Genomic DNA, 10,318 nt, shown 5'->3' with positions numbered 1-10,318 from the left:
CAGACCCAGAGCCCTCCGGCCTCCGCCACTGTCGAGAGAGCGCAGGGTCCTCTGCGTCCTACTGGCCCCACCGCCATGAGGCTTCCTTGGCTGGAGCAACAGGACCCACGGCCAGTCTTAGTCCAAAGAGCACAGGGGACAAGGGAAAAACAACCACCACGAAAGGGTAACGGGCAGAAGAATGCGAACACTCATTTCAGAAGTGTTAGCCCCAAACCGCAGGTTGCAGCGCGATCACGCGCCCGTCTGCAGGCCCGGGCCCAGCCAGGGCGTTTGCGGGCAGTGGCGGGTCCTCTAGCTGGGTCCAGCGGCTCTGAGCTGGGGAGGAACCGCGTCAGGGCAGTGAGCCGCCATGTGACATTGCCACACGCCATTTCTAGAGTCCTATTCTTTCGTTGGTGGCTCTCCTTTGGACTGAATCACAAGAACTAAAAATACATGTTTACGTTTATTTTTGTTTTCTAAGACATGATCCTTTCACGCTGCTCTCAAGCACCAGCATTTGGCAGAGGCTTCTTTGTATTTATGGGAGTGTCTGCACGTGAAATCCCACATTTCTGGTCCAGCTGGCTTCACGTTTTCACACACCCCCTCTTACCTGCTGCTCCCCCCACGCAGTAAAACACTCTGGGAAGTTCCAGGACCCACACTGTCTGAATGTTTGTCTATTTTACAACTTTCCCCAATCCCAATTTCTATAAAACTTTAAAAAATGTGAAGCAGTGAAAAATCAAACCGAAATCTCAAATGAGGAAACGTATACCCTGGTCATAACACACGTTTCCCTGGCAACGGTTCCTCTCACGTTACTGAGCATCCTGACACGATGATCTCCGCCTCCATTCTCCGGAGGGAAGTTCAGAGGTTGGATTCTAGTTGATTTGACCCCTTACGGATTCCATCATCATCTCTTTTGACAAAAGAAAAATAGATTAGCAACAACCAACACACTCAAAATGACTTGTTCTTCAAACACTCTTCTTTTTCTCATTATCTCGAAATCAGAGAGCCCAAGTTAATTAACATCCTTGATTACTGACCACAAAAAGTCTACTTTTTCCATAATTCTTGAACAAATTGAAGTACCTCAGGTTTGTTTAATAATACACAACAACGGTGAGAACTCTATCTTAGATGTACAGAGGCCTTTATTCATAAGAGCTGTAAGACTAGGACATGTTTGAGCACGTCCTTCAGCAATAACAGCAATGACAATTTTGTTGAACACTTGGTGTGTGGCCAGGCCTTTTGTTACATGCTTCGTTTGCATTAATACGATCAATAGTGAAAATAATCTTACTATACAGGTGCTCTTACTATCTGCATTTACAGATGAGTGAGGCCCAGAGGAGTGAACAGCTCCAAGGTCACCAGCCAGTCACCCAGCCCAAGGTCACCCGGCCCAGTACCGCCTCCCGCCATCGGGGTTTCCAGGTCCTTGAAAAGGACACTGATGCCCAGCTGTCTTAGCCAACTCTGTCCTTCCCTTATCCAGCCCAAACCACAGGCTGAGCCATACAGAGGTGGCCCGTCACGAGCTGACGGAGCACATCCTTCAGGGCACTCACTTGCATACAGTCATATAGTTTTCTAAAATGTGGTCAATAATTTGAGTGCAGTGAAAACTCTTTTGTCTTTTACTCTGTTTCCCTCTCTCCTCATCACATTTCCCTTCCTGTGAAGTGATGTTGGAGTGGCTGCACGCATTCTGGAAAGTTCAGTGGGGAAGCCGAAGAGGGAATACATTTAGTTTGGGCTTAGAGAAATGTGTGTGTGTGTGACTTGCAGTCACATCCGTGTATAGCGATGTTATTGTAGGCATCTCATTGTCAGTATGGGAGCGCTTTACCTCCCTCTGTCACGTCATCCATGTGGTGACAAGATGTGGTATTGGAGGGGGGTGGCCCTGCAGAGCACGGCCCCTAAAGTCTGGGCATGGTAGAGGACTTTAGAAACACAGATCCACAAGCTGGTCTATGTAGGTGATTATCCTAATTTCTCAGCTTACACATAATTGGAAGTCGATAGAAGTGTTCCAAAGAGCCTAACATTTTACATGTGACTACATATAATAAGGTGTTATTGATAAAGAGAAATCCATCTTGAATAACAATTGTTTTCTCTTCTCACGATAGAAAAATATATTAAACAATGTTACCATATAATGAGTCAAAGTGTATGCAAACAAGAAGTCTGGGGGAGAAATTATAGATGCACGTCTGGCAGTTAATTAACACAAGCGTTCCGTTATTTTTCTTGAATGTATTAGATATGCAGTTTCTATCAGATTTTTAAATCTGAAGTTCGCAGTTGTGTGCACGTGAATTCACTCTCTGAATGCTTGGTCATGGCTGCCCATTTGTCTTCCCGGCGAGGATTTTCCTGGCACCATGTTGTTGTCAGCACTGAATTCTTCTCTCAAGGAAGGATGAGCGCTGGCCTCCAGGGGACCTCCGGTCTCAGAAGTGGGCACAAAGAGATCCCGTGACTGCACCTATTAGCAGGTAACAGGAAGTGACACAGCAATTGGGACGTGGACGAGAGGGAGGAAATCGAACAGTAAGAGAACTGTGGACAGGCATCGGCACAGCACCAGAGTGTCGCGATGGCCCATGACACCACCACGGTGACGAACAGCTGACCCTGTGGCAAAGGCCGTCATTAAGTCTGAAACACCACAGTTCGGCAAAGTTTTCTCTGTGTTCTGCGGGGAGACTCATTTTCAAACTAGGGGTGACCTCTCGCCATTCCCGTAGATCGTATGAGAAACCATTTTACAAAGGGTCGCTTCATGCCCCGTCTTACGCCGTCAGCAGCTCGTCGTAAGCGCTCTGTGCCACCCAGAACTATCGCCGGTTTATCAAAAGTGATCTTATTCCTTGCAGGTATGACCCTGGCTGTGACTGCAGGGGTGAGAGCGCCAAATACTTCCAAGGAAAACACACGCCAAGGTGATCGATGAGAGAAAAGCCATTTCGGACATCGTTTTTTGTTTGATCTCTATAAACAAACCACTCTAACAAAATGAACCAAGTATAAACCAAATCGAAGTCCAGAAAAATAATACTGGATATTACAAGTAATTCTGGATATTATTTTAAGGACATTACATTAAATATCTACAGTTGTGCAATCACTACATGCAATCATTTCTGCTATTCTTTACAAGCTGGGCTCAAGGAGACACTTTAAATGGAGATTTATATTATATATTTCAAATAGGTCCAGAAGGATATTTTAAATCATATTTCAATTTAATTTTAAGAACATATGGAGATTATAAAAAGGAGTTAGATACATGAGCAATGTGTGAGAATGTGTAAATATTGGAATATATCACTATAAATACAGAGAATCAGAAAAAAAGAAATTCCAAGAAAGGAACAGTTATTTATTCCACTCCCTTTCTAAATTACCAGCCAAATGTAAGTTCTTCATGGAATGCTTTAAAATTTTAATATTTCAAGATACTCAGAATCCCAGTTGACTTGGTCTGGGGTGGGTTTTGGGTGATGTTATTTTAAAAGAACCCCCCAGAAAATACTAATGTGCAGCCGGAGCTAATAACCTCCTGGATTGTCGGCCTGCTGGAGAGTAGTTTTTCTGGGCCAGGCATCGTCCAGCTGTGTTCATGCTGAGCGACAGTCAGGTCCATGCCGGAGAAAACTTGCTTTATGCAGAGAAGAATGGACTATAGTGCTTTGGAGTGAGGATGAGCATAATATAGCTTAACGGACCCATCAGCAGGACCTGATACCAACTCCTTGTAAATTAAAATCCTGATGGGCCTTCCTTGTCACACACTTCTTATTGTCCATAGAAATTTCTGAAAGCTCTTTACTGCTTCACAGAGTCAGGAAGCTGGCTGGCCCTGCCTTCCCCGCCACTCAAAGGCTTCAGGATCTGACAGGAAAGGTGTGACAGGTTTCATGCAGGAGGTCATCCATCTCACTTTGCTGAAACGCTGTCCTTCGGGTAGTGACTGTGCCTTAGCGCACCCGGGGTCATGGGGGACTTCGAGGTCATCCAAAGAAAAATGCCACTAAATGGTTTCCTAAACGGTAGGATTTATTTGAATGCTCACATACAATTAAATGAGACAAACTATTTACATAAAACATAAGTACAAAAAATATAATACAATTTATACTGTACAGAATCAGGATTCTCTCATTTTGTCCCAGATAGAGGTGAGGAGGGGGTTCCTGTGAAAGGAAGTTTGCTGCATCAATAGCAGTACTTAAAACCATTCCTCATGAATCTGTTTATTTACTTATTTTAAAAAGATGAATCGGTTCGGGATATAGAAATTGGCAATTCGCCCAGAGCAGTGAATGAGCATGGCACTTTTACTTCTATAATAGCAGCTCATTTTATCTCATAAATATGTTTGTTTTCCTCAGGGCTGAGGCTGGGAGCAGGTGCCAGGCAGTGTCCGTCGACTGGTCGGGTAACGCTCTGCCCCCGCTCCCTTCTCTGAACTTCCGCAATGGTTCCAATGTCACGGGCAACGAGCTCCCGGCCGCGGCGGCCACGACTGGTGTCTTCAACTCATTTTTGAAAACAAAATATCTGTCAGGTGTCATTAAACCACTTTCTTAGACATAGACCTGGACACCTCTCGAGGGAGCATTTCAGACCAGTGAATTGATGGACAAAAAAGATAAAAGGGAAGACCACTGGAAATTCGCATTTCACATTCTAACATTTCAAGGGAAACCTTGAACATTGAATGTAAGGACTCAAAATACGTGTGGTGCACCCAACGGCCCAATCAGAAAATACTCGGCCATCCACAAATATTCCGGGAGGCCAAACAAAGCTCCATTTTCTTACTCAGATGAAGGAGAAGGTGATGCTGTCTCACTCCAGAAAACCTCCATTATGATTAATACATATGGCCTTTAAAAAATTAATTTAAGGTCAGAAACTTTCTGCAAGTTTACCAAGGGCTGAAGTGGGATTCAGAGAAGGTTCGATGAGAAAAATGAAACAATCCCAGGTAAGTTTATTTTGTATCACAAAACAGCAACAGCAAATTAACACAGAATGAGGCGTTTAACATTTCATAACATTTTCAAAAGTCACGTCAAGTGGCATAACACATACGTTTTGTTACACACTTTTGAATAATCCTACATTGGACCAAGTCTGTGTGTTTCCTTACCGATGATGTATTCCTTTCGGTGGTGAATGCACGTGCTTGGGTTAAAGGTTCGTACTGTGCTTTGTTTCAAAGGGCAGAAGTTCAAGTTTGATTTTGGCCAACAGTCACGGTACAGGGGAAAAACAATCAACTTCAACAGAGAAAAGTAAACTTTCTTAACCTAAATCAAGAGTGACAACTTTGTGAACTTGTGAAGCAGTTTTCACATTGACTTAAAGAAACAACCAGTAGGGAATATTCTAGGTGGTTCTCTTCCACTCACCTTATCTGTGGCAGCTGTCACCAGCCTGTATCTGATTTTCCTGTATCTATAGACTTGCCTGAAAAGGGACAGTAACAAAAACCTGTAACTTCCACAGGCATCACACTGATATTCCTACACAGAGCAAATGCTAAGATGTTTTTGGGAGGATGTAAGATTAAAGTGACGTCAGCTTCTGAAAGGTGGAGGCTGGGCTCACCTAAATTCTGAACACACCATTGTACCTACTCCATGTCACACCCCCAGTAGGGATGAAAATCACATCTGAAGATGACGTGCTTCTTAGTTATTTTCCATTCCTGAGTTCAAAGAGACATAAAAGGAGGATTTTCTTCAGAGAATAGCCAATCAACCCTCTGCTTTGAATTGGAACCAATACTCTCCAAATGGAACACTAAATCGACATCTTAAAAAGGCACTGGCGACTTTTTATAGGAAATTAAACTATGTGAACTTAGAGGGCGGGCCAAGAACGCTCTCTCCTTAGCAACGTGACAGGACAGTTTGAATTTTTCCAGAACCTGGATTTACCTAACGTGATGAATTAGATTGGTAAATTAGATGAATTTACCATTCATCTAATATTTGGACCCTCGGCATTACATGGCCAAGAAGCTGAGAAAAAACAGGAGCATGTCTGAAAAACTGGCCTCATCTTTCTTAATATGGTGGAATGAATTTTCTTTTGTGCCAAATAAAATTGTTCGTTTAAGAAATGACATAGAGCGGTTTTCTATCTCTACGTTTCTCCTTTGAGGTCTTACAGTGTCCTTGATTAGTTACTGTCATCATGCAAACAAAGTACGTTTGTTGAATGAGAATTGCTTCTGACCCTGGTCACGAGCAATAGGCTTGATTGCTTTCTGTGGCAGAACTAACGTGATCTTTTGAAAATTCTTTGTGAGACAGTTTTCACTAGGAAGGGCACACTCTGTGTCAGGTTCTGAATTTGGTTTTGATGATGCTCTGAGTCCCTTTGCAGAGTGGACTGCATTTTCAAAAGAGAACAGGTCTCCATTGCTGATGTTTCTGGAACATGTACCACATTTTTGACAATGCTACATGTGGCCATTCAATAAAACTGATTCATCTGCTAAAAAAAAAAAATGTATGACCCATCTTTAACACAAGTCCTTAGAAATTTTGTGTTCTTCTCCTTCGTGTAAAATGTGGGTGCCCTGCGGGGTTGACAGCTGATGGCTCATCTCGCTTGGAGAAAGGGCCCTCAACAACACTGGGAACCAGTTCTAAAAAATTTAAATGTGAGACTAAAGCCAGTTCCTCATGAAAGCCAGCCAAGCTGCGACTGTATCCAGAAATAACCCTAAAAATTAACCTGTGATTAATGTCATTTGACATAGGTTGCTTTAGTGGGATTAAATGGCTTGGTACAGCTTAAAAGTATTAATTTCTAATTGTGCTTCTTGTGGGAAGAGAAAAAAAGGAAAGGAGAGAATGAAAGAGTCACATGGAAATGAAAAATGTCACAAGTGTCCCAGGAATCCCAAGCATCCCACCTGAAGGAGAGCTGCTGCGTGAAGGAGGGCCCCATGCAGTGGGACCCCAGTGAAAACCCCCACGGGGGGCTCGTGCAACCACCGGGGGAGTGGAGGTGAGGCGTGGACACGTGGGCAGCAGCAGCACAGTGGTGGAAAACCAAAGTCTGTCCACAGCTGCTTAAAATACTTTGATCATAGCTAAAATGATTGTAAACCAATTGAAACCTGTTAAGTAAGAAGATGAGAAAGAGAGAGAGAGAGAGAGGAGAGAGAGAGAGAGAGAGAGAGAGAGAGAGAGAGAGAGAGAGAGAAGCCAGAATGATTTTCCTTTGAATAGAATATCAGGTAACAAAAATGAGGGGATTTCTTTGCAGTGATAATCGCAAAGGTTTATGTAATCAACGACATGAAAATTTGTTGTGGGCGGAGGGTGCTGTCCCCAGTCATTGCATAACTCTGATTAAAGACCAGCTTCAATGTCATTTAGAAAGCATTTCCCATTAAGTCCAGTGATGCGTCTTTGAAATATTAGTATCCTCTTTCCTAGAGGACATAGAAAGACCTTTTAAGCTTAGAAAACATTGCAGGGAGGGATTGAAAACAAACAACAACAACAACAACAAAAACAGCTAAAATGTGCTACAGAGGGAGAACATTTTTTCTTACAGAAAAGCGATGAGATGGGTTGAAGCATCCAGTGAAAATCCAACCCAGGAAGGATTAAGCGACCGTTGGGCCTCTCCTGAACCTCCCGCATGTGGACTTTACAGAGACGGAGCGATCCCACAGAGCACACAGGGAACGAGGCAATGCGACCTCCGCTCCCCACTGCAAAGTCCCAGAACATTGTTCATCGGCAATCTGTCAGGTGTCCAGAGTCCACCTGCCATTAACACTTTAATTTTAATAGAGCCATTTCTGCAAATTTAGAGGTATGAGAATATTTTGAACTCACCCTTACCAAACATAGTATTTTCCCAACACTTTATAAAACTGTTTCTTTAAATTGGATAGGGTAAACACACACATATGCTAATAAGTCTGTGCTCCTCATTGCCCATACTATACATTTTCACAGATCTGAAGGTTCTTGACCAGTAAGAACATGTTTTAATGTCCACCCAGACCTTTATCACAGTGCCCAGAGGCATTAGATGGAATCTCTCAAACTTCTTCCTACTTTCAGTAATTATTCGACCAGCTACCATACGTTATGTGTCGGTTGTTGGTGAGTCATTTATCCTTTTTTTTTTCTACTGGGGACTACTATGAATAGTATTTTAACACTCCAAAACGCCTATCAATGAGCAACGCTCAGAAACACGGGATCATTAAAAACCTTACTTGCAGATAGATCCCCTGATTTCTCAGGGCGATGCAAAGTCCATCTTGTAATGCAAAGTCCATCACCTCTCTGCAGGGAGAAGGGAGTGAGTGGATGACAAGGCAATACTTAGATCAAAACCAAAAGGCACCAGAGCGAAACCTTCTCGTCCTCAGCTGACCCGGAGGCAGCTTGGTACTTGGGGAGCAGATGACCATGTCCAGGGACGGGCAGCAGAGAGCGAGCCTTACACATCATCAGTGCCCTTGGGAGGGGCTGACCGCCACGCATTAGTTCAGTCAGGGAGATGGCAAATAAAAGATGACTTTCATTAAATGTCAGTTCTTCCAACATTTTCCATGACACATGGAAAATTAAAAAAAAAAAAAGTTGTTTCCAATTAGATTGTGATACTTTTAATACTTTCTTCACTGGCGTTGTGAATGTTCAAGGTTTTTCTTTGCAGGGAGAGAGGTGTGGAGTTTATTCAAAAGCGAAACAGGTGGTTATTTTACAGGCTGGCTCTTCAGGATGTTGCTCTGGACCGGGCAGGTGGGCTTCCGGGCCAACCACGTGGCCAGGGGCTCCCCGGAACATCATGAAATTCAAAAGTCTGAATAAGGCTAGTTTCACAGCAACCTGCAGAACGCTCTTCCCTTCAGCATGTCCGTGCCTCTGCTCTTCCCGCCTTCCCGCCCGCCTACCCCAGCGGTGACACAGCAAGGGCATCGAGACCCAGGGTGGAGCGCCTCACACCCCTGGCCACCGCCTCTGCGGATGAGAATCGGGTGGGACCCTGGGCTTCCTCAGGCAGGACGCACTCCACGTCCAAGCACACGAGCTGCTTCCAAGAATTCCACAGGATTATCCAGACCGGCCAGATGGGAGACTCATGGCGAACCACTGTATGGCCACACTCCTAGTTTTTGTTTTATCAGTACTATGGACCTAAGCACTCGTGCGTGCATGCGTGTGTGTATGTGTGTGTGTGCGTGCGCGCGCGTGCATGTGTGTGGGGGGCTCTCATATAAGGTGACGATTTTCTTGAATTAAAACATCGTGAAGATGTATGCTCAAGAGCAAGAAGAGGTTCCTATTCCTGAAGACTCGTTCCAATGTAGGTGGGACATTTATTAAAAAGCTCAAGAAAACAACTGACTTGTTAGAAAAATGGACTGAACAGACACACACACACAAACGCCACACCATGGCTCATTTGACAATGATCAAGTACTGCAGACCCGATTTTCACAATGTCATCATTAGATCTGTGTTGCTTTTAAGGACAGCTATTTTTGGCAGCAATGGGACACTCGTGGCTTGAAATGCACTTGAAATTATCCAAACTTCATCTCTGAAGTCTTGGAAACATGGGCAGTCACGTAGCACAGGCCTTGAGGAACTGGGAATTACAAGAAGCTAAAAATATAAGGGCTGTTAGTACTCATCATAATTATTGAGATCTGTAAAGTAGGCGTTAGAATAAGTCTTCCCAGTAAGATGTGGGTTGAAGTATTTGTTTCTTTCCTCTAGGATCAAGTTGTTTTTGTTAAATGCCTGTAAAAAATAAAAATAAAATCAGAGATTTACAAATACTCTGTAAGGGGGGTTTCAGAAAAAGCATACTGTGGAGATGGCGGTGCCACGTCTGAGCCCTGAGCTCTGTCTCGAGGCTCCACTGTTGGAAAATGTGCTCCCTCCGTCACCTGCTTCCTCACCTTCAATAATGTCTTGAAGTCGTGGACTCACAACCAGAATGAGGTTGGCAGTTTTGGGGGACCTTTCAGTCTCTTTTTGAGTTTTAGACAGGAAGCTTTAAGAGTTGGGAAATTTAAACCTAAACCTCGAGGAATCCTAAGACTCTGGTGATTTCAAATGAACGAACACTTCGAACGTTATCACGTCCGAGCAGATATTTAGAGGCTTCGTGATTACCGCGGACGGATTCATCGATAAGATGTCTTGATGGAACTTAAGTAAATGCATGGAATTTCAAATGACCTGGTTTCATTTCGTTTTCTGCACTTGTTAGAAAGTGACAGCAAGGGCTCTTCTGACACCGGTGT

At 43.8% G+C, this 10,318-nt stretch overlaps 1 protein-coding gene across 3 annotated transcripts in view; it reads right to left on the bottom strand.

Moving 5' to 3' along the window:
* Positions 1-4,047: 4,047 nt before the first annotated feature.
* The window catches only part of SEMA5A (semaphorin 5A), a 417,033-nt gene continuing 410,762 nt past the window's right edge, over positions 4,048-10,318 (bottom strand). For all 3 annotated transcript variants that reach the window (XM_039842786.1, XM_039842784.1, XM_039842785.1), the window contains one exon: positions 4,048-9,809. In XM_039842786.1, coding sequence (XP_039698720.1) covers positions 9,690-9,809 — 120 coding nt within the window. In that variant the 3' untranslated portion in view covers positions 4,048-9,689. The remainder of the gene's footprint in view (positions 9,810-10,318) is intronic.

The sequence above is a fragment of the Pteropus medius genome, unplaced genomic scaffold (genome assembly GCF_902729225.1).
Source record: "Pteropus medius unplaced genomic scaffold, Ma_sr-lr_union100, whole genome shotgun sequence".
NCBI lineage: Eukaryota > Metazoa > Chordata > Mammalia > Chiroptera > Pteropodidae > Pteropus > Pteropus medius.
The sequence above is the reverse complement of the archived record's forward strand: the minus strand, read 5'-3'. Positions and strand labels throughout refer to the sequence as shown.